Source organism: Pteropus medius, unplaced genomic scaffold (assembly GCF_902729225.1).
Source record: "Pteropus medius unplaced genomic scaffold, Ma_sr-lr_union100, whole genome shotgun sequence".
In the NCBI taxonomy this organism is placed as follows: domain Eukaryota; kingdom Metazoa; phylum Chordata; class Mammalia; order Chiroptera; family Pteropodidae; genus Pteropus; species Pteropus medius.
In genome coordinates this window covers 6,004,511-6,029,203 of record NW_024344240.1, presented here as the reverse complement: position 1 = coordinate 6,029,203, position 24,693 = coordinate 6,004,511, and the positions used below count along the sequence as shown (strand labels likewise).

The 24,693-nt window shown below is 41.2% G+C and overlaps 1 protein-coding gene across 1 annotated transcript; it reads right to left on the bottom strand.

Annotated features, from left to right (window-relative positions):
* Positions 1-782: 782 nt before the first annotated feature.
* Positions 783-5,828, bottom strand: PENK (proenkephalin). The gene is made up of 4 exons (XM_039868907.1): positions 5,695-5,828; positions 5,536-5,594; positions 4,932-5,072; positions 783-1,770 (listed from the first exon to the last, which is right to left on the bottom strand). Exons 3-4 carry the CDS (start codon positions 5,067-5,069, stop codon positions 1,108-1,110), a joined length of 801 nt encoding a protein of 266 aa, XP_039724841.1. The 5' UTR covers positions 5,070-5,072; positions 5,536-5,594; positions 5,695-5,828; the 3' UTR covers positions 783-1,107.
* Between the last annotated feature and the right edge of the window lie 18,865 nt (positions 5,829-24,693).

Sequence of the window (24,693 nt, the reverse complement as noted above, 5' to 3'; positions counted from 1 at the left end):
TAATGTTGTCCCAAATGGTTTAATTCGCATGAAATAGTCATAAGCAACTTGTGTGGTGAGAATTTACCTTATAAAACATCCATAATACTTTTCTCAGTGACCTGGTCACCAGATTTCTCCATTCATTCATATATTCGCTTATCAGATATTGAAAAACAGTGTGGTTGCGGTTTAGGGGGTACAATAGTGAACAATATGTAGTCCCAGATTTCCCTAGCTTTTGCTAGTGACATGGATGAGAGATATGTAACTGGAGTGGAAAAGACATTACATGAAAACAAGAAGTTTGGGTCTCAATTATTTTTCCTATCCTTTAGCTGCTGGGCAACCTTGGGCCAACTACTTAACTTCTCTGGGCTTCACTTTCATTTGTGAAATGGAGCTAAAATAAATGATCTTTAATTTCTTATTAGCTTCTAAAATACTTTGCTAAAGAACAGAGACAAATATATGGATCTAAATGCAGATTTTTAATATATATATATGAGGGTATAGCTAGTTTCTTTATTAGATTTTAGTTTTCTTCATATATCTGATTTCTAGAAATGAGAGTGGAGACACATTTTATTTTGCTCTAATATATTTACTCCTCTAAGATTTCATGTATAAGGAATTAAATGAAAACTTTTTTTTTTTTCTTGGCAGTCACAGCTGTTGGAGAAGGAGGCCAGAGATAACTCTGTCAAAAGCAGATGGTTTCACTGTCTCTGAGGTTAGGATTTACTATGGAAACCCAAAGGTGAATGAGGGATTTGGAGAAGAAGAGACCTGCAAGAATGTTATGCAGTTGGGGTAATGGGTTTATTATATTCATATACAAGTAAGCATTTATTGGCGTTTTGTCAAAAATAAAGGACAAGGTGAAAGAAACTATTTTAGCATAAGAACAAGACAGCTGCAATAGACCAACACGGAACTTAAAGACTCTCAGAAGAACGCAGGACCTGAAATGAAAACTTGCAAGTTGTGTCGTTAGTTATCCAGCCAATAAAGTCAACTACAGAGTGCAAGCAACACATGACAATAAAACGCGATCACGGAGGCTGTCTCTCACTGGGGGGCAGAGGAAGGCTTACTGATGCCAGGGATCACTGATGGGAAAGGGTGTTAAAACCTCATAAATCCACCATATCTCTTTTCCATTTGGGGGCCTTCTTTCGAGTAACTTTCACCTTCTTCGTCGGAGGGCAGAGAATCCGCGAAGCGCTTCAGGAAGCCCCCGTACCTCTTCTGGTAGTCCATCCACCACTCTGGGCGACCCACTCTTCTCATGAAGCCTCCATATCGCTTCTGCAGCTCTTTGGCTTCGTCTTCCAATTGCGGACTTCTCTTTAAGCCTCTCATGAAGCCTCCATATCTCTTGCTCACTTCTTGGTCATCGCTGCCTTCTTGGTGGTGGCTACTCTCTCGGTTGTCTCCTGTTCCCAGCAGCTCTTTCAGCAGGTCTGAGGAATTGCCCAGGCCGTCATCTTCCTCTACGTCCTTCTTCATGAAGCCCCCGTATCTCTTGGCAAAGATTTCACCTTCATTTGCCTCTTCTTCGGGCTCCAGAGGATAAAGCTCATCCATTTTCTTCATGAAGCCTCCATACCTTTTCATGAAGCCCCCATACTTCTTGGCTAGCAAATGGCTCTCCTCCTGTTTGCTGCTTTCTCGGAGGGTGCTGGCGCCACCTTGAGGAAGCTCGAGTTTGGACAGCTGCAGAAGCTCCCTGCAGGTCTCCCAGGTTTTGAGAGAAGGCAGTTTCCCTTCACATTCCAGTGTGCAAGCCTGGGGAAAAGAATTCCATTTAAGGATAAAAAGAGGCTTTTCCGATTTTATTAAGCAAACAGATTTACGTGGCCTACAATATACTTGCTTTGATATGGAAACTCCCAAAGAATAAAGTAATCTCCACTTTCTTATTAAAACTTTGTCATGCTGAACAGGCAAATCAAAGGAAAATCGAAAAGGGAATTGTGAAGAATTAATTGAAACGAATGAGAAATTTTCTTTGACTTTTAACAGAGTGCATATATTGTGACATTTCAATAGTTTGAAAACTTTTTTTCCACCTGATTTTAACCTAAATTGGCTGCCTGCACAACCTATTTTCACTGGATAATTTTCCACTGTTGATTTCATTTTGTTTGAGTTTTTCCTAACCAAAAGGGAGAAATTTATCCTAATTAGGGACATTGTCCCCCCCAATTTTTTTATCTTCTTGTCTTACAGATAAAATGAATATTAATAATATAAGGTTTGTTTACTTTCTTGTGTTAATATTTTACCTGAAATGGTATCCAATATTCCTGTAAACATTTCCAATCTTTAAAGAAAAACAATTTCAAAATAAGTTTGGAAAAAAAGACAGTCTAATAACTCAATTTAAATTCTATGAATTATTTTAATTATGACATATTGATTTGGTGAAAGTAGAGATGTTTTGCTCCTCCTCGATTGTTTAAAACAGATTTAATCATCTTGAACCAAATGTTTGTAATTATGTGGTCCAATATAAAATTATATATATGCAAATGTTTAGATTATTCATGTTTCTTTTCTTAACATTTAGTTATCTGTGTACAGAAAAAGTCTTTTCCAATGGAAATCATGATATTTGACAAAATAGTAATGATCCATATATAATTCCTTCCTTTTAATTACATAGTAATTAAATCCTAATCATTGTAATAGTTAGGCTATATAGTCCAATAATCTTGTTAAGAGTCTCTTCTATTCAACAAATCACTTGGGTATGATAAAAGGAATACAAAGTGACATGAACATTTACAAAATCCATAGACTATTTCTGAGTATTTCAGGAATTTTTATAGCCCGCTGAAGTCTACTTATAGAACTCAGGTTACTGACACTTGATTTAGAAAACCAGGCCCTTTCTTGGTATTTAAAACTATATTGGTATATATTAATTCATATAAAATACACACATATTATTTTTTCCATGAAAGAAAGCATTTTATGAGTGCAATATAATTCTTTAAGGTATATATTTAACTCTTAATGATTATTTAAGCTTTGTGTCTAAGAAAATTAAATATATGCATATATAAAGACACCTAAAGGTGATCTAGTTAAAGTGATCCTGTTTGATTCTTGATATCTGATTAAGAAATCAAAAGTCATTAAAAACTTAAGATGTTCAGGTGTCAATCATATTTCCATTCTGCAATATAATTTAAATGATCTCTTTACCAAACTTAATGTTGAATATTTTGTATACTATTACCAAAATGCTTTTTAATGTTGAGATTCCTTCAAAAACAAATAATCGCAAATAATCAGAACAACACACGTACTAAAAAGCAATGTTAAATTAATTTCTATGCTTTTATATATTATGCATTTTTGTAGCATTTATCACACTCTGCATTCTAGTGAAGGTCATATCAGATGATAAATTCGATTTGGATGCAAGTCATGGCATGCCTGCTTATCTTTGCATCTGTCACAGAACCAAGCACAAATATCTTTCATATGGTAGAAGCTCAATAAATATTTGTTACTTTGATTTTACTATATAGTTTTGGCTAGGCAACTTCATTTCTTATGTCTTTTTTGCATCTAAGCTAAAATTCCAGAACTGCCTGTCATTCTAACAACATAGTCATTAACAAAGCTTTTATCACAGAGAAAATAACAACCGTAAATGTAAGCCCCCCATAAAAAACAAATCAGTTAAACATAAAACAAATTAGCAAGAAGAAAAGATGGATGGAGAGGACTGTTACCCCTATTTAAGATGCAATATTTTCCTCATAGTTTAAATATAAAGCTCTACTATGTGTTTTCTCTTTAAGGCCATGTTAGCTCATGCACATGTTGAATGAAATGAATCGGGTAATTAAAATGAAACAAACATTTAACCTGAAATATATGCCTTGGATTTTGTGGAATCCTTTCCTTAATTTTTATTCCTATTTTTTGCATCTACATAACAAAATTTCTTCAAAGGCTCAATTTCTTCAAAATTTCTTCAAAGTGAGGAGCTTAACTCCTTAGGTGAATACATTATTCTCTACAGAACTGTTGAAGTCATCACAGAATTTCAACAAATTGAGAAAAGTGCAAAGGCATCATTGGGGCACTAGTTAAAAATGAAGCTTCCTGGGTTCCACATTCAGAGATTCTGGTTCAGTAGGGCACCAGGGGCCGTTCAAATGTTATACATAGACTATCATTAGAATAAGATTTTTTCGTCTTCAGTTTAAAAAAAATTTTCCCCTAAGCCCCTGTGGCTTAGTTTATATTTGCATTGTTCCCACATCTTTGGACACTGGCCACCTCACCTGTGCCTTTTTCATAGCCGAATCACACTGTTGTCATAGTAGGTTTTACAAAAGCACATTCAACACGACAGAAGTTGAATTTCAGCATCACTTGCCTGTGAGACAGTTGCTGACCTTTCTCTCCTGTCTACTGAGCTCTCCCCTTCCACTCCCTTTATCCCTCCCTCATCCCTTAGCTCTCCCCTATCCACAGGTGAGGGTAAGAGGTAGAGGAGCCTGATGTTAAAAGGGTTAGAGAAATGAAATCAGAAGAAAGGAGAAGAAATGTCACAATGACAACATTATTTTCGAGAAAGGTGTGAGGATGGTTGTGTGTCGAAAGAGCCCTTGGATCTATTAGGAGTTGGGGCGGTTGAGCATCTTCCTTGGGACAGGTGAAGCGAGGCGACAACCCAGTGCTCTCCGAGGTGCTGAAGATAGCACATAGCAGGACTCCCTCATCTCCCGGGTTAGAACAAAGTAGGTTGTGTGGAGACATCGCCGCCCTTACAGGGCCCTAGCTAGTCGTGGGTCTCGGAAGCTGAGAGCTAGAGCGGGATGTGGGTCAGCGTTGGGGGAATCGTCGAGACACTTGGGTCACCAGAGACCAGGAGATGCGCCGCGCGTGGCCGCTACTGATTCACCCACATCGCTGACACTCACCAGCGGGTTGATGTCTGTCGGGCGCGCCAGGCGGTAGCTGCACGTCGCGCAGTCCTGGCTGCATTCCGCCTGCACTGTCGCCAGGAGCCCGGGGCCGAGCGCCAGCAGCCAGGTGCAGAGTCTCAGGAACCGCGCCATGGGCTGCAGGGAGAGAGGGATGAGAACTTCGAGCCTGCCCGGGCGCAAAGCGTGTCCCTCCGAGGGACCCTCGGCAGGACAGTCCCAAATGGGGGTTTGTGGAGCAAGAGCAAGAGAGAATAGGGACACGCTTCCTCCTGGGCCCCTGACCACCCGACCGACGCCGTTTGGAGAGGCTCAAGGACAGCTCAGATGGTCTTGCAGTTCCCAGGTTGGTACTGTCACCCCGAGCCGGGGGCACTAGGCTGTCTTTCTGGGAATCCGCTGCCGCGAGCGGGATTTTGGAGAGTACAGCCAAGACCAAATGCGCAGAAAGCGGGAGCCTGGGGAGGCGCTACATTGACCCAGGTCACAAACAGGGACCAGAAGAAAGTTGGGGAACCCCGTGCAATGAAACGCAGAACAGAGCAGGCGGCCAGCCCCAAACTCACGCAAGCAAAGGCGAGCTCTGGACAAGTTCACTTACATTGACGGTGTCCGGATGGCGCAGGCTGGCGGGAGAAACCGAGTCCCAGGCTCGAGGCGCTAGAAGGAAGAGGAGAAGAAGGCAGGTGTCAGGGGCGAGGGGCGTCCAGGGGAGAAGCGGCTGGGAGAAAGGGAGAGGGTGGGCAGACGCCGTCCTCACCGTTGCGGTCGTCGGCGTCGCTGCGGGGCCTCGAGCTGGGCGGCAGGGCTCAGGGCGCCTGCCTCACCTCTCCTCGCTGTCCCCGGGCTGGCGGCGGCTGGAGCCACTTTATAATTAGCCCCAAACCGAAGGAGGCGAGCGCGCCCCAATCGCCGGCGGGCTGCAGCTGACGCAGGCCCTACGCCAGCCCCGCCGACGCCGTCGCGGGAGGGGTCTGTCCGGGCTGGTGCACCCGCCGTTCCCTGCCCCGGGGGGGTGAGGTGGGAGGGAGAGAGAGCTTGATGGCTCTCCTCACGGGGGGATGACAAACCAAGGTAGTTAGGAAATTTGGGGAGAGGATTAAATGACATCAAGACACCCCCACCCCCGCCCCGGGTAAAGTCACTGAAATTGCGCTCCCTGGGGGTGCGGGCACTAGGGAGAGCCAAGGTGCGGGGTAGATGGACAGATTTAGATTTCTGGAATGCAGTGGAGACCCTCTGAGCTGGTGAACCTGCCCCTTCTGCGCCTCCTCCTGTGGCGCCCTCGCGGTCGCGGTGGGCACCAAGCGCAGCCGTCCTGAATGTCGTCATTTATCATTTATCTAGTGTTGTCCCCGCACTAGACTCCGAATTCCTTGCTGCAGTGTCTAACAGCGTCAGGCGCATAATAGGCGCTCAGTTAATGGTTAAAGAAACAAATGATTGAAACTTTTCGGGAATCTTAAAATGCCGGGACTGAGCTTTTCCTCTTTCGCATGAGCCAGATCGCCCGCCAAGCGTGGACGCAGTGAAGCCTAATCCGGATCGGAGTTCCTCTGGGCACTGCGCACAGTTCAGCCGCGGTGGGAGGGGTGGGGACCCACCTCTACCCAGCTCCCAGGCGGCTGCCAAGTCCGGGTCCCGACACGTCAAGCGCGCTGTCCAGGGTGTCCCTGGAGTTGTTTGACGAGTAACAGGGAGTGCCGGGCAGGTGAAATGTCAGCGCACCAGGACTGTAGGGGCGAAGCGTGGGGGGCGCTGAGGGGCGCGGCACCCAGGGCATCCACGGCTTGCGGCGCACACATCCTCTCGGCAGGGAGAGGCCGAGAGCCAACTGTGTAGGTGGCAACTGTGGACTGAGACCCGCTCCGCCATTTCCTAGCTCCGCAGAAGATTGCCAAGAGGCAAGTTACTTGCCTTGTCTAAGGACTCAGTTTACCCATTCTGGAAATAGGGCCATTCATAGGCTTCCGGAGAGATGCAAGTGAAATAATGGATAAACACATTTAGCCTTGTGCCCGGCACGTGGCAAACCCTAAAAATGTGTTTCTAATCATAGTTCACCCATCTACCTTTCGGTTTGTCTATCATCTACTTATACATCTATTTATCTATCTATCTCTCCTGGCCCTAGAGGGAAACCGCAAACAGTCACAGAGCCCATACATAGAGAAAGGATCTCAGGGCTTTCCTAGCCATAAGCTCCCTTTGTAAACGACGGGCCACCACCTCAACCTTCGCGGGGACCAGCAGCCGCGGGGCTCACCCGCAGCTCGGGCCGCGCTGCATCTCCTATTTTGGTCACTAGAGGGCAGCGCTCTCCTGCGTAGGTTTAGGTGCGTGCGGGAAGGAGTCTCAGCGTGTCGGCTCCGGACAGGCACCCAGGGTGCCCGCGGAGCAGCACTGGCAGGGGCTGCCTTGCAGCAGGGGCGGGGAGAGCGGAGCGCCGGCCTGCAGCGGCAGAACGCCTGGCATAGCCCTAAGATATCTTGCCAGAGCGGCATAATATTTCCCCTTCAATATTTTAAGCTCTTCACACCGCGGGGCTGGCTGGTGGTGTCCTTCTCCAGCTACTTAGTCCTGTCCCCAACTGAAAGGACAGTTGACATCCGTGAATGAGATTTCCCTTTGTTGCCCAGGCTTTAGAAGGCAGCCACCTACACGAACGACGAAAGTAGTGCATGAGCATACCGTGCCTAAAATGAAAGAAAATTTACTCTGAGCACTGGCATACCTGGGTCAGCTGAGAATTTTAAACACATAACCAGGGGCAAGAGGCTGAGACACGTGTGTGTGTGTGTGTGTGTGTGAGACGATTGATTAAGGCAGAAAGGCGCCTTGGGGGTGATTTATCCCAGTCTTCATTCTATGCATGGGAGAAACAGAAGCTCAGAGCGTCCAAGTGATGTCCAAGTGACCAGCCGCGGTGGTGGCAGAATCAGGTTTCCTCACACTTCCTCTCTGGCGCCCACCTCAAGCCTAGTTTGTTTCTGTTGGAACAATTAATGCATACTTTGAGTTAGGTTTTCATGGTGAATCTGCACCTTTCTCTGCGGCTTTTTAAATGTCAGGGCAGAGAGAAAGAGGGTAAAAGAGGGCTGTACCCTAGAAGCGATGCAAGGGTTCTCAGTGTCCCGGCACCCACCCCGATACTTGGGACACAGTGCGTGCTGAATGAATGTGTGTTGGCCGACTGACTCAGGGAAGGAATGAAGTGATGAGAAGTGGATCTCGTTTGCGTACTCCAATCGGTGATGTGTTCCCATCACCCACCTCAGTCTGCCTTAGAGGCCAAAGGGCGTACATTTTTGTATTCATTTTTTATATTTGACTGTGGTATTGTGTTGCCAGGAATTTCCCTTTTCACCATTCTTTAAATATTTATCAAGAATGAATAGATTTGGCAGTTACCTTCTGGGAAAAGCTGCTCTAGAAATGAGACTCAAAACAGGGAAGGAACCTTCTCTTAAAGCATTTAATCCAGAGAATTATGATTCCCAGGTCAGGATCAAGACCTCGTCCTCTTCCAATCCTAGGGTCCCAAATATTGGAAAAAAGGAATTCATTCCAGAGACCCAGAAATGTAACTTTTAAAGCCCTGATGATGAGTGGTGTTTCACTCCGTTCCTAGGTGCTCTGCGAACAGGTAGGAGGGATTTTTTAAAAAGTCCTTTCAGCGTCCTCTTCCAACATTTCCAGTTTGGAAGATGCTGAAATTGAATGATGTCTTTCAGATTGCCCATTCCTCTCATCCCCGCCCCTTCCTGTCACCCAAATACACACACTTTATTACGGAACTTGATTTCCCTCTGCCCCTCTCTCCCTAAAATAGCAGTAGTGGGAACATAGCAGCTCTGCACTCTGGGGATTGTGTAACGTTTCAGCATGAAAACACCGTGTTCTAACATTTCCGATGTTCGGAGTGATGCCAGAGGCAGGGCAAACTCTCTCGTTTCCAGTTACAATCTAAAATAAATGCTTTGCGAGATAAGATTCTGTGAGCTGTGCATGTTACCACGAAGTGTCACCATTAAGGGGTCTTCCCACCGGCTCGGAGCACCACAGCAGAGAGGCGGGAAGCACAGGCTTTTATGGTGTGATAAATCCTCATTTTAAGGAGAGAGCTGGTATATTCTCACTCTCAAAAATCTGGGAAAAGCAATAAACCTCTTGAAAGACAAAGTAAACTGATATAAAGCTGCCTGAAAGTGAGTTTAAAAATAATAAAATGTGTCAATGTGTCAGAGAGTGAGAAAGAGGAAGAGGAAGAGAAGGGAGGGGGAAAGACAGCAAAATCAGCGGCAAAGGGAGACTAGACTAAGCGTGTCAAACATACTGTTTATATACTGGAAACTTAGAATTGAAATAGGCTTCCTAAATTTGGTCTTCAGCAATCAGGGGACGATAAATGTTAGTATTAAGCATAGGTAATTAGACCATAAGTAAATCGAGTTACATTGTGACTCATTCGATTAAAAGAAGATAAAACTTTAGATACAGCCAATATATGGATTCTTGAGCAGCTTGACTTTTAAAAATGACCTTTGGAATTGTCTTGAGAACCAGTCATGTTAAAAAATTGTGTTGCCTCTTTGGACCTGGACCTTATTGAATAAGTTGACTTTGATTTGTTTTTGATTGTTTCCAAAATCAAATTCCAGATCCCCACCTGTAAGACTTGCAGAGAAGGCAAAAATATTCACTGATAGAATAAAAACACTCATGAAAGAAACAATTTCCACAGTTGGGGTGATGCCGGATGAGAAGTCCTAAACAGATTTTAAGCAATAATGAATCATTGAAGTAAATGCAAAGACTCCAGGTGCCCACCTTCTAGAGGGGACCCTTCTGTATATGATCCACAGCAGAACTTTACAGTAATGGATACTCAGTAAAGTTGTTTCTAAAAACTAAGTTCCTACTTGTAACTACATCTTCCACAGCTCTCACACACATGGGAAGGACTCGAAAGTCAAAATGTTGTCATAAAATTATACAGGGGATGAGCTAAACCTCTGCAGATAATATTCACTTCTAACTCTATAATTACTCTCTTGATATCTACTTTGTTGTATATAGACATTAGAGCCTGGCAAAAATATTATTTTTATGGGCATGAATTTTGTGAAAATCCATCTAGAGAGGTGGCCTTGTACGGCACAAAATGGAGTAAGAGAATAGTGCCATTGAAATATGTGCCCTCTTTCAACTCTGAAGCTCTTATCTGATAGATTTGGTGGAAGAGCAAACCAGGGAATATCTTAGCAGATATCCTAGATACTAAGAAAATGAAAGATTTTCTGAGGGAAAATAATTGTTTTGGTATTAAGGGTTTAGGATCAGAAAATGCGAATTTTAATTTCTGTTTTGCCATCAATGTGGAAAATAAAACCAATCACGGTATTTTGTTGAATGAGTAAATGAAAAACTGATATCCATAATGTATAGGTATTCAATTTATATTAATGACACTTTTTACTGTGCTGTGTTAAATTCAAATTTCTGAGGCAAAATGATATTTCTGAGTTGTCCTGAACTGTCATGTTTTTGGCCTTTTAGTTTTGGAGCTATAGGGCTTGATTGCCTTAAGTGGAGTGTTCAAATAATGAAAATAAATGAGTACTTTGATGAAGGTTAAAGATTATTTATCTACCTGGATCCAGTGCTTCAACTTAAAAATTACAATGATAGAGAAACTTATAATAACTGCAGGTAGCAAGTTTCATAAAAAACGTGATAAGATATTGCTAGAAAAGAGGACTTGTAGATGGCATACACAATCTTATCAACTGCTCTTTTATTTAGGATATAGTATGTGGCATTAATTCCCAGCGTTTCTGTGTGTAGCAAAGCAAATTAGAGGAGGTGAGAGGTAGTATAGGTGTTTGGACCAGGACACAGAGGTTCTTCAGAAGGGCAGGGTTTGAACAAGTAGCGAAGACAGAAGAGAGAGTCCTAGAGCAAGGCAGAGACAGGGAGGAGACTGTCAGTGAAGACAGCTGCCAGAGTGCAAGGCGCTATGAATGGGGAATTGATCTGACTTGGGAAGCCTCTGATGGGGTGGGGCTGGGGCACCAGGAACAGAGCAGAAAGGAAGGAGATTGCTCAATCCCTCTTGTGGCGGGTAGGGCACTGGGGGAAAGCAGCCGGTCACTCAGGGCAGCAAGACGTAAAGAGAACTGACTTCCACGAGCCCTCTCCCCCTTTTCTCTCCTAGATGCCCCAAGAAGATTTGTTCAGAGATGGGTAGAGAAGAAATTCTTTTCCCCTCATGTATACAATGTTGGGGTTTTAACTTTATAATCCCCCAGAGAAGATGTAGGAATAAGGCAGAATGTGTGTGGGTACCATCTCTTTTTATCTGCCCAGTTCATCATCCTGCCCTAGAGGGGATACGCACACTTTCATTTGTTAATTAATGGACATTCACTGAGGCAAGTTCCCCTTTAGCTTCTAGCCATAGGACCCCCAAATGTATTTTCTACTTCCAGTTTCATTGTCTTTGATTTTGTATTTTACATCTTCCCAAGCCCTTTGGAAGTTCGTGTCACTGACTACCCCTTTCTCACTTGTATTGATAGTTTTTGCCGTGGTTGGTTCTTAGATACCCTTATAAGTATAAAAACTTGCTTATTTTTCTCTCATTTTCAAAAAGAGCACTTACTTTTTTAAAATTTATTTATTTTAATTAGTTTCAAGTATGCAGTACATTGGTTAGACATCTATATAGTTCATAAAATGATTCCTCCAATTACTCCCTCCCTCTCCTGACCCTCCACCTAGCCATCACAGTAATGCTAACCGCATTCCCTATGCAGTGCTCCCCATCTCCATGACCATCCATCAGCTACTAATTTGTACGTTTTTAACCCTTCACCCCCAACCCCTCTCCCCTCTGTCCATCTCCAAATTGTCCACTATATTCGTGAGTCTGTTTTTGATTAATTTGTTCTTTTTATTCCTTAGATTCCGCATATAAGTGAAAGTATATTGTGTTTATCTTTTTCTGTCCAAATTAAATAACTTCTAGGTCCATCAAAGCAATATATTTTTCCATCCCCTTCCTTTTAGCCTGTGTGTGTCTTTTAATCTGAAGTGAGTCTCTCGTAGGCAATATATGTAGGGGTCTTGTTTTCTTATCCATTCATTCACTCTATATTTTAGTTGGAGCACTTAATTCTTTTCCATTTGAGATACTTATTGATAGGAATGTAGTTGTTACCATTCTTTTTTTTTTGATGCTATTGTAAATGTCATTTTATTTATTTATTCACTTATTTATGTATTTATTTATTTTAAATTTTAATTAGTTTCAAGTATACAGTACATTGGTTAGACATCCATATAGTTAGTAAAATGATTCCTCCAATTGCTTCCTCCCTTCCCTGACCCTCCACCTAGTCAAGGTATTAATGCTGACTGCATTCCTTATACCATGACCCCCATCCCCATGACCATCTGTCAGCTGCTAATTTGTACTTCTTTAACCCTTCTCCCTATTCTCTCAGCCTCCCAAATCTCCCTCCCCTCTGTCCATCACCAAATTGTCCACTATATTTGAGTTTTTTTTTGGATTAGTTTGTTCTTTTTATTCCTTAGATTCCGCATATAAGTGAAAGCATATTGTGTTTATCTTTTTCTGACTTAAATACCTTCTATGTTCATCACAGCAATATCTTTTCCATTCCCTTCCTTTTCATATGTAGGGATCTTGTTTTCTTATCCTTTCAGCTACTCTGTCTTGGTTGGAGCACTTAATTCTTTTCTATTTATGGTACTTATTGATAGGAATGTAGTTGTTACCATTCTTTATTCCTGTTTTGGATACACATTTTTTCTTCTTAAAGAAGTACCTCCAACATTTTCTGTAATACTGGTTTGGTGGTGATAAATTCCTTTAGCTTATTTTTGTCTGGGAAGCTCTTTATCTGTCCTTCAACTCTAAATGATAGCTTTGCTGGATAAAGTATTCTTGGTTGTAGATCCTGGGTCTTCATCCTGTCAAATATTTTTTGACAAGCTCTTCTGTCCTGCACAGTTTCTGTTGAGAAATCAGCTGCCAGTCTTATGGGTGTTCCCTTGTAGGTAACTATCTGCTTTTCTCTTGCTGCTTTTAAGATTCTTTGTATTTAACCTTTGGCATTTTAATTATGATGTTCTTGGTGTGGGCCTCTTTGGATTCTTGATTTGGGGGTTCTCTGAGATTCCTGGGATTGTGTGTCCATTTTCTTCACCAGGTTAGGGAAGTTTTCCACCATTATTTCTTCAAACAGCTGTTCAACATCTTGTTTTCCTTCAGGTAAGCCGATCAGATGGATATTTGGACCTTTAATATGCTCCTTAAATTATTTTTATAGTATTGGCATCTTTTTTCTTGCCATTCTGATTGAGTGTCCTTGGCTTTCCCATCCTCTAGATAGGTCATTTGATCCTCTTCTTTATTCACTTTGTTTATTCCTTTGTTTATTCCATTTAATATACTTCTCATCTCAGATAATGTGTTCTTCATTTCAGACTGGTTCCCTTTTATAATTTCCATTTCCATTTTTATCTTTTTTGTTTCTTTGTTGAAATTCTCACCAAATTTATCTGCACTCCCTAAAAGTTCATTGAGCATCTTTATAACCAGTGTTTTGAACTCTGCATCTGTTAGATGACTTGATTATTTCTGGATCTCGGTTCTGTTCTCTCATATGGTTTCTGCTTCTTTGTCTTCCCATTTTGGCTGCCTTTCCATGTCTGTTTCTATGTACTAAGCAAAGCTCCTAAGTCTCCCGGTCTTATTAGTGTGGATTTGTGAAGTAGGTGTCCAGTGGCACAGTCCTGAGAGGGGTCCAGCTGCAGGCCAAACTTAGCCAAAGCCTCTACCCCTCCAGGGCCACCTGTTAAGATTCAGCAAGCAATCACAGATGCCGTGCCTCAAAAGGCCACACCAGAAACTGAAACCAGCTGTCTCCAGTGTGCATCTAGGCGCTGTTCAGTAAGGAGCACCTGACTCACTGAAGCTATACCAGGATGTGGCTTGGGTGGAGCTGTGAGTTGGGGGAGATGGGGTTTCAGGGAATCCTCTGGGCTGAGTGACCTCTATTATCCAGTTTGATGATGTCAGGGCTACGGCAGCACTGTATTAGCGCACTGGGATGCGGGGGGAGGCTCAACAGGGAACAATGGATACCTCCTGCACTTCTGTACTGAGGGAGTCTCGCCTGGGTCCTCACTCTAACAGTGTCTCCCAGTAAGTCCCTGGTGCCCCCTGCATGCAGCTGAATTGGCACTGGTGCTCAGAGGAAGCAGGTCTGTCACCGCGAAAATCCTCTGGCGGACGCGGCCCCTTTCAGAGGTGTCTGCCGCTGCCACTGCTGCAGCAGCCTCCATTTCACTCAGCTGCTCTGGCCCGGGTCATCCTGCGTCCTTGCCCCATCCTACCTCCTGCCATTGCAGGGTACTTTCTTGGATTTCTCCCTAGTTATATGACTTGTTCATCAAGATTCCAGGTGATGTTTCCTTGCTGTTTCCATCACAACTTTGATTTGGTTGCCAGACGGATAAACAGAGCCTCCATCATCTACGCCATATCTTTTTCCGCAAAAAAGAGCACTTTCTTAAATTCGGAATCATTGTCCTTTCTGCCCAACTTCTGTCCTATCGCTGTCCTCACAGTTAAGATTGTGGAAATACGGTCTAACTTCGTCTCCTATGAGTCCCTTACTCCACCGCCATTTGCTTTTGCTCTTATCACTCCAATGAAATTGTACTTGTTAAAGTCAGCAACAATCTTTTAGATGAAAACTCAATAAACTCTTTCAGTCCTTATATTTCTTGTCATTCTGCAGTATTGAACACCATTATTCATTCCCTCTTTTTAAGAATGCTCCCCAAAACTTTTTCTTTTGTCCTTTTGGTTGTTCCTTCTTACTCTATTTCTTGGACTTTTCTTTCTTTATCCGTTCCTTAAATGATGTATTCCCAATGGTTTTGTCCTGTGCCTCATTTCATCTTGTCATGCATTATCTCTCACCTACAAATCAAATATTCCTATATCTCTATCTTCAGCTCAGGTTCCTCATCTGTCTACATGAGTATATCTCAATGTGTATGTGCTCCTGGCATCTCGAACTTATCACATGTTCAACGACTTTAACCATCTGTTCTTCAAATCTGCCCTTGTTCCTGTATTCACTCTCAGTGAACGACAGACATCAGAAATCATTCATTTTTAATTTTAAATTTAGCCATGTTAATACATAGTGACATCTTGTAATTTTATTTTGTGTTTTCCTGATAACTAATGATGTTGAGCTTCTTTCTATGTGCTTTTTGATCATTCATATCTTTTGCGATATATCAGTTCAAATATTTTGCCCATTTTAATTGGGTTGTTTATCTTTTTACTATTGAGTTGTCAGAGATCTTTATATATTCTGGCTATAAGTCCTTTGTCGTAAATTCATATTGTAAATGTTTTCTCCCAGTGTCAAGTTTGCCTTTCTATTTTCTTAACCATGTCTTTTGAAGAGCAGAAGATTTGTGTCTCATCTAGGAAATCTTTGCCTACCCCAAGTTTGTGAAGAGGCTCTCCTATTTTATTCTAGAAGTTCTATACTTTTGGTTGTTATGTTTAGGTCTTTGATATATATCAAGTTAATATTTGTTTCTGTGATAAGGGTTAAATTTCATTTTTTTTTCCAAAGTGAATATCTAATGTTCCAGCACTACTTATTGAAAAGTCTGTTCTTTTTCCATTGGATTATCCTGGCAACTTGGTGAAAAATCAGTTGAACATATATGTATAGATCTATTTCTGAATTCTTGTTAGATTCTCTGTTTTGCTGATCAATATGTCTATATGCTAACCTTTCACACTGTCTTGATTACTGTAGCTTTACATTAAATCTTGAGATCTTCCAACTTTTTTTTTTTTTGGTAATTGTATTGGCTATTATAGGTTCTTTACATTTCTATATATATTTTAGAATCAGTTCATCAATTTATTGATGCTCGGCTTTTGTTTGGGCTGAATTAAATTTGCAGATCAGCTTTGGAAAAATTGACATCTTAACAACTGTGTCTCTCAACCTATGAGCATGGAGTATCTCTACCATTATTCAGTCTTCTTTAATTTCTCTCAGCAATGTTTCGTACTTTTAAGTATATAGGTATTGCACATATTTTATAAATTATAGTTGTAAGGATTTCATATATTTTGATCTCTTTCAAATGGTATTATTTTAAAGTTTATTTTCTAATTGTTAATGTTTTATTTTTAATAAAGAGGGACAAATTCTTATAGGTACTTTTACTCTACTCTAGATTACAATTGGTTGTAAACTTCTCGTCTCTTAGCCTGTAGGTAATTTCCCATAGTCTCCTTTTCATTCCTCATGTATAGGTACAAATATTTGTATATAATAGGCACTCAATAAAAGTTTTTTGAATGAAGGTATTACTTTCAAGATCAAGTTCATTTTGGACTAGTTCTCAAGAGACCATGTAAAAGCACTCAGAATTAAAAACTGAGGCCTCTCATAGCTTGAGCTATATCTGAAAAGCAAAGTGAAGTGATTTGACAATTACTTGACTGATTTGAAAAATGTAGACTTTTTTTTCTATATTTGATTGGCGTTCAAATTATCCATTGTTCATCTTAAGAAGATCAGTGTCAAATCACATCCTTGATTGTGTTATCTCAGGAGAGAAGCCTTAAAAAAAGAGAAAATGGAGAGGTAATGACTGATTCTAAAGTAACAGTATTGCACACAGATGTGGGGTGTAGGGAGCTGTTGCAGCTCTGGACCATCGTGGCAATCTCAGGGTTAGAAGAAACCCTAGATGCCGAAGGGATCCAAGAATTAGAGGTACATATAGTTGAATCAGATGGAAACAGGTTCCTTTCTAATCCTGAGTTTCCATGATCACTGGACTAGATTATAGATTTATCCTAATTTTAAAAAATTCATAATCTAGAGAGAGAAAAAATTTGTTATTTTGGTGAGTGGAATCACAGCCTGTTTGGGAGACTTGAAAGCGGAAGTTTCAGGTTATATCCAAGTCTACTACTTGCCCAGCCCAGACCCAAGTTCTGTGTGTTTGATACAGTGTTTCTAAATTTAAAAAAAAATCTATATTTTAAAACAAAAAATAACAACTAATTGAAATTAACAATAAATTATCCTGATTTTAAATTCAGCTTCTTGTTAGGAAAACTAAGATTTGTGGGTTGTCTTGAAAACAGGAAGATGGAGAAGTCCTCGGCCTTGGTATTGCAATGGCAGTGATTGACTAGAATGAAGAGGGGCAGTTCTCTTCAGTTTCTCTTTAGTTTTTGTGCCCTGTTTAGTTTTCCATAGTCTCCACAGTCCTCACTCCCAACCCTCATTGCTCATATATTTTACTGGTTGGCCCCGAGAGGCATATGACTTTGCAAGCTCTGATGTCTAAGAAGTCAAATCGGAAACTTGTTTGTTATCTGTGACCACTCCATCTTCCTGAATCTGTCTCCTATCCGTCACTATGCTTTAGTGATTCTACCTGTTTAATGCCTCCCGAATCTGTCATCTGCTCTCTTTCCCCATCCTCAGTGTCTTTGCCTAGGTCCTCACTGCCTCTCAGCTGGATTACTGTCGTGAGCTCATTGTCTTCCACGTTGTGGTAACATTCTCCAGAAGAGAGAAGCAATAGAAGGTGGAAGAGGTGGGGAGGAAGCACGAAAGGCAATGGCAATATTCCCAGAGCAATATGGGGACAGGGTGCACTTTCCTGAGCACTATTCTTCCCCTCCTGGGACTTGGACCTAGCTCTGGGAAGTGGATCGTACTGGAAGGAAAAGCCTTAGTGAGGCTTCCACTCTTTTTATCTTCCTTCTGGGTTTCTACTTTGATTCCCTTTCACCCGTTTATTCCCGTCAGCCTGCGTGCTGTTTACCACAGGAAAGTTTACTGTTTAGACAGTTAACTTCTCAGATGGTTCAGAGAAATGTATTTGAGAGACAGGGGTCAGACCTTTCAGTCTGAGACCCCCAACTGCCACCCGGGGAGGTACTATTAGGTCAAAATCACCCACATTTGGAAAGTCTTCATTGGCAACAGTAATGATAATTATCTGTAGAATTTCTGAACCAAGATGGCCTATAAATCAAGCAAAGAGATTTCACATGTATTAACTGTTCCAAATATTTTAAGAGAGAGACAGTTTGTCTTTGATTTGTGAGAAGAAATCCTTAGCTATCAGTAGGGCACAGCAGCTTATGTGGAGTGGGACTGTCCAGAGTGATGCGGGGGTTACAACCCTCCACTAAGGAAGCAAGGCCTCCCTCATAAGGCTTCATGAGCTGTCAAATTAGAAATAAATTTGAGAGCTGAGAACACAAAGGTGCCTTGCCTGCATGTGCATGCACGCGCGTGTGCGTGTGTAAGTGTGGCGGACATGCAGGGTAAGATTTTCATCTCCTACTTATTTAGTTAATGTAAGGAAAGTAAGAGAAACTTTGGCCATTCCTGAATCCCAGCCTCCCTTTTATCCTGAGTGTAGATGATCGAAATACCTGAACTCACACATGTAAACCCATAGCTTATAGCAGTGGCTCTCAAACAGGAGTGTGTTAACCTTGGATGGGACCCCTGTTAAATAAATGTGCCAATTTCTATACCCATGTCCAGAGAGTCTGACACACTGAGGTCTGCTGGGGCCCAGGCGTGTGCACCTTGCTGATTCTCTTAAAGTTGGGCAATCAGATCATACTTAGAAAAACAGTGTCTACAGAAAAAAAAACAAAAAAAACACAAAATGCGTGTGGCCTAGGCTAAGGGTCTAATCTCTGGACCTTAGAGCATGTGGCTGTATTGATTGTCCTGAGTGACACCTTGAAAGTCACACATACACAGGGACACACAGACGCGCACCCACACATGCATACACACACACACTATACTCACACCAAGCATACATAACACACACATATACACATGCCACACACATAAACACACACACAACCCACATACATGCACCACACATACACATGTACCCCCCACACCACACACATACACACACCACACATACACTCACTACACACACACAGAAGCACACATGTTTGTGTGTGCATTTTGCTTTTTTATTAAAAATGCAAGGAAAACTAAAGATCTTCCCCCCGAGTCTCTCAAAGCCCTTAAAAAGAAAGTGCAGGCCATGGAAACGAGCTTGTCTTCCCAGACCCGGTACTCTGCTGCAGGACAGACTCTACTGTTACCATAATGAAAGGAGAAGGCAGACTGGAACTAGCCCTTCAAAATATTTCTTTTAAAATAATCTCCTACAGATGCACAATCTTGTTTCACACATATTGTGTTTCGAGTTGAGGAAACAGTGATATTATGCAGTTGGTGAATAAAAGAAAACAGGATGGAATCATGTGATCAGAAGATTGAGAGCAGAACTTTGGGGTTTTGGGATGGAATCATCTGGATTCCAGTTAATTCTAGGTTCTAGTCTAATTCTAGTTAACTGGATTCTAGTTAGTCCAGGCTCTGCTACTTGTAGCCTTGACTAAGCTCATAAACTCTGCAAGCCCCATCTGCATGGAGCCGTTACTGTAGTACCTCACTCACAGAGTGATTGTAGGTGCTAAAATGTAAGGTGCTTACAGTAGGGTGCAAAACATAGTTAAGAGTCGACAAATGTTAGTTTTTATGAAAAAGCAGAATGACACATGATGTTCTTTGCACCCTCCACTGCTGTCAGTCTTGTATTCTAAGTACTCAGTGACCGGGAGAAGACAGGAGAGAGCGGATGGAATAAAGCTGTGGAGAGAGTAGAGGAGGACGGAGAGGTGGCATGGTGGTGGGTGCACTGGGATCGCTGGGTGCAGCTCATCCTTCCGCCTTCCCACCACGTCACCTAATAGACCCCGACAATCACATTCTTCTTGGATGGGCCAGGCTGCCACTTTTATTTTCTATAACCCCCAAAGGCACAAACTGAGCAGATTTACAACTTCTGCTTTTCATCCAAATAGTCCGTGGCAGTGAACATTCAACTTCAGACGGCTCAGATGTTAGGAACATAACTTCTCTTCTTTTCCTGAATTCAGGAGCCATAAAAACTGGCCAGGAGGAGGCCCTCAGACCTATAGTTCTTTATAGTTGATGCTGCAAAATAGTGACCAGCAGTTGGAACTCAGCTCGCAGATGTTTTTGTTTGGTTCATATGGTGTGTTTTAAACTTTCGAATCATGGTTCGGCACTTTAGAATTAGAAAGCTTACATTAAAATACAAATTCCCAGCCTATTTTGAAAGTCAGACCTGGTTCTTGTCCAGGCTCCCATTCACATGCGGGTGTGCAGGTGGGGGCTGAGTCGTGGTCGTCCCCTGGGAAGGAGGGACAAGGGGCTCGCAGATTGCTGCGCTTTGCTGGGCCGGCAGTGCACATTCATATCTCCCTGCAGTTCTGATTTCTACTGCAGGCTCTACATGCCTTAAGTGCCTGATCGCAGAGTCTAGAAAGGACCTCATCTCTTTGGTCTCACTTTACTCATTTGTAAAATGAGCCAGGATACTTCCAGTTCTAAAAATCATCAGTCTAGCTATGAACACTGCATTGGACATGAGCGGAGATCTCAGCGTCACGCCGCTTTGTCGAGCCCCCATTTTCTTTCTTCCTCTCGGCGCGTGTCCGCAGGGGCTGGGCCACTGACAGAGGCTCTCTTTGGGCAAACTCCGGTCAGGCTCCTCTGAGCCCTCTTCTCAACTAGGCCTCAAACTTGGGTGAATAAACACTAACATAGTTTCTAACAGCTCAAGCCCGCATCCCGAGGATGACCTTAGCATCTCCCCGAAGTGCCCACCTAAGAAAACTCAAGGCCGCCAAAAGAATTTACTGTTTGTTTCAGCCTACACCTGAAGATAAGACCCTGTCTCTGAGTCTCTGTGGGAGGGGAGGAGCTGAACTCTGCTAGGTGCCAGTTGGCTAACTCAGTTGCATTTCACATAGTCTGACCGCACCTCCCTTTCCAGTTTTTGTAACTTATCACTTCTCTGATTCTACGGAGCTCCCGCTCAGCCCCCTCCCTGCTCCCTCGTTCTTCCTTTAAAGGCCTAGTCACCTCTGTACAAATCCAGGTTGAGGTCACTTCATGCTGGACTTTTCCCCTATCGGAATAGCATATTACTGATTAACATTTGTCCTTACCACTTTAACTAGTGTCTGGCTTTGTTTATCTTTAACATTGCTCATACCCTGGAGGGGTTGAACCCCAGCTGTAGCCTCCATTTCAACCTTACTTCATTGTGTTTGGGTCGTAGTATTTGGTACTAAATTCCATTTTCCACCGGGGAGAGAGTGGGCTCTCACTAGACATGTGTTGAGCGAATAGATGAATTGGTAGGAAGCTTGGCATTCGGACTTGCTGTGGCATTTCAGGGATTGACAAGCTGCTGTCCTAAAGATTAGGTTTTCTTCCACACACCAAAAGAAGCAATCATCTTATGCCAGATACTTAAGGAAGTGTAATTAACAAGCCCAGATGAGATCGCTTTCCATTAAACCGAATTGCCAAAATGAGTGAGAAAATGCAGTTTACTGTCGGGGTTCTCTCTCTTAAGTGATGCTTAGAGTAAACTCTATTTTAATAGTTTGCGTTTGATGCAGATAAAAAAATTTAAAGATGTAAATGACATCAGAAAGACAGCTATGGTAGGAAAATGATTTGACTTTTGAAATACTATAGCTTGTTTTCCCATGAAATGAACAGACGATTCAGATGGTGTGGGAATGGAATGAGATAGAAACCGACCCTCAGACACCGGCTCGTGGAGCATGGTGGGTTTTAATGCCTTATTCATTCACTCATATCCGGTACCTCATGTAACAGGGAATAAAAGATAAGACATATATACCTACTACTTAGATGCAATGTCCATAATAAATACTGCCACATTTTCCATTTTTTAAGAGGGTGAATTGTTAAGGGGTGAAGCATTTTTTTTCTACTCTTTTTCCATACTGTTGCCTTATCTCTGCATCCACAGTAAGCCATTTTTGAAGTGTGTGGATATTCTCACCATGTTTTTTATACTTTTATTTTATCCTTTTGGGTTCATAAAATATACAGGATTGTATCGTGTTTTTGAAATCACATTTAAGAGTGTCATGCTTCATGTATACTTCTGACAGTAATCATTATATTTTTGAGATTTATCCATGTTAATACACGTATTTCTAGTTTAATCACCTTAATTGGTTGACGGAATGATTAAGCCACAAGTTATGATTCATTACCTTATTATGAACTTTAATTTTTGTTCATTACAAACAATGCTGCAGTAAATACCCCTGGATGTATCTTGTTGCCTGTATGTCCCAGAGTCTCTCAAGAAATACACCTGCACCGCATTACCAGGGCGGTAGAGCATATGGCCCTTCAACTATGTTAGTTTCTGGCAAATTGCTTCATGAACCAGTTGTACTGATTTACTCTCCCAATAGCAGTACTGTCAATTCCTTTATCTCCACGTCTTCTCCAAAACTTGTCAGATATTAAAATCATTATCAGTGTGATGGGTGTGACATGGTACCTCATTGTTGTTTTACTTTGCACTAGTCTGACACGAGGTGAGAGGAACATTTTTTTCTTGTATTTATTGATCATTTGAGCTTCTATTTCTCTCAACTACCTGTACATATCCTCTGGCAATTTTGGATTAACTTTTTATTTTTAGAAGTCCTTTACACATTGTAGGTCTTAATTCTTTGTTGGTTAAATATGTGGCAAATATCTTCTTTCTGTTTAGGAAATTTTTTGTGAAATTCATTTTTAAATTGTGAGATTGTCAAATGTATTAACCTGTTCATTTTGGATTTTGCTTTCGATGCCTTAAGAAATCCTGCCCATACATCGCACCCATTAGGATGGCCACTATAAAAACAAAACAAACAAACCAACAAAACCAGAAAATCACAAGTATTGGTGAGGATGTGAAGAAATTGCAACTCTTGTGTACTGTTAGTGGGAATGTAAAATGATACTACCACTATGGAAAACAGTATGGAGGTTCTTCGAAAAGTTAAAAATGGAACCAGCATGTGATCCAGAAATTCTATTTCTGGGTATATATCCAAAAGCATTGAACACGGGATCTCAAAGAGATATTTCATGCACTTGTGCTCTCAGCACATTATTCACAATAGCCAAGAGGTGGATGCAACACAAATGTCTATCCATGGGTGAATGAATAAATAAAGTGTGGTATATACACACAATGGAATATTATTCAGCCTTAAAAAGGAAATCCCGTCACGAGCTACAATATGGATGCACCTTGAAGATATTACGCTAAATGAAATAAGTCAGACACAAAACAACAAATGCTGTATGAATTCATTTATATGAGTTATCTTAAGTGGTCAGATTCATAGAGGCAGAAGTAGAATGGTGTTTGCCAGGGGCTGGGGAAAGGGAAGAATGGGGAGTGGTTATTTTATAGGTATAGAGTTTCTGCTTTGCAAGATGAAAAAGTTCTGGAGAGCTGTTGCACAACAGGCGAATATATTTAACACAACTGAACATACACTCTAAAATAGCCAAGATGCTAAGTTCTATGTTATGTGCTTTTTAAAAGTCACCATTAAAAATGTTAAAACACACACACATACACACACACACACACAAACAGATATCCTTCTCACATTGGCCACAACAAAGATGTTATTCTATATTTTCTTGCAATAGTTTTAATTTTTGATTTTCATGCCCAGAGCTTTTATCTAGCTGGAGTTAACTTTTGAATGTGGTATGCTTATTCCAGTTCCTTTTATTGAACAGGACATACTTTTCAGTTATTTGTGGGTCTGTTTCTGGTCTGTTTACTTCTTCATTACTCTATTCGTGTAGTTTTGTGCCAGGGGCACACTGTCTTAATTGCTATAACCATATAACAAAGCCTTGATTTTTTATGAGGCAAGTCCTTTTCCATTGTTCATTTCTTTAAGAAAAAAATCTTGACTATATCTTCAAAGAGAATTTTAGGAAGAACTTATCAAGTTTAACACAAAGATCTTATTTGGATTTAGATTTTTATTCCCTATAACTGGGGTATATTCCCATGTTTATGGTATTAAGTTTCTTATCCATGGACATGATTTAGCTCTTCTTTTATTTAAGATTTTTTTTAATGAAATTGCATAAAGTTTTGTAAATTTCTTCCTATGCATCTTGGATCTCTTTTGTCATATTTATTTCCATTGTTAATTGTTTTGTTGCTATTGTGACTAAGAGACTTTTTAATAGTAAGATTTCTAGTTAGTTGATTCAAGTTTATTGGAAAGCTATCGATTTTGGTATATTGATTTTATACAGAATGACTTACTGAATTCTTTTATTAGAAGTCATATTTTGTGAGCAAATTCTATTAGAATTTCCATATGTTGTATAAGAACAATGAAAACTTATTTTTCCTTGCTGTTATATATGAAAGAATTTTTTAAAAATTTAAATAAATGAAGAGACATACTATATTTATGGACTGGAAGACACATAGTTAAGGTGTCAGTTCTCCAACTATGTGTTTATTGACATTTCTACCAAAATCTCAGAAAGACTCTTTGTAGATATAGACATGATTACTTCAAAATTTCTACGGAAAGACAGAGGAATTAGAATAGCTAAAATAATCTTGAAAAAGTAGAATAAAGTAAGATGAGTTAATCTACCTGATTTTAAGACTTATTACAATAATCAAGACTGTGTGGTATTGGTAGAGTTATGAACAC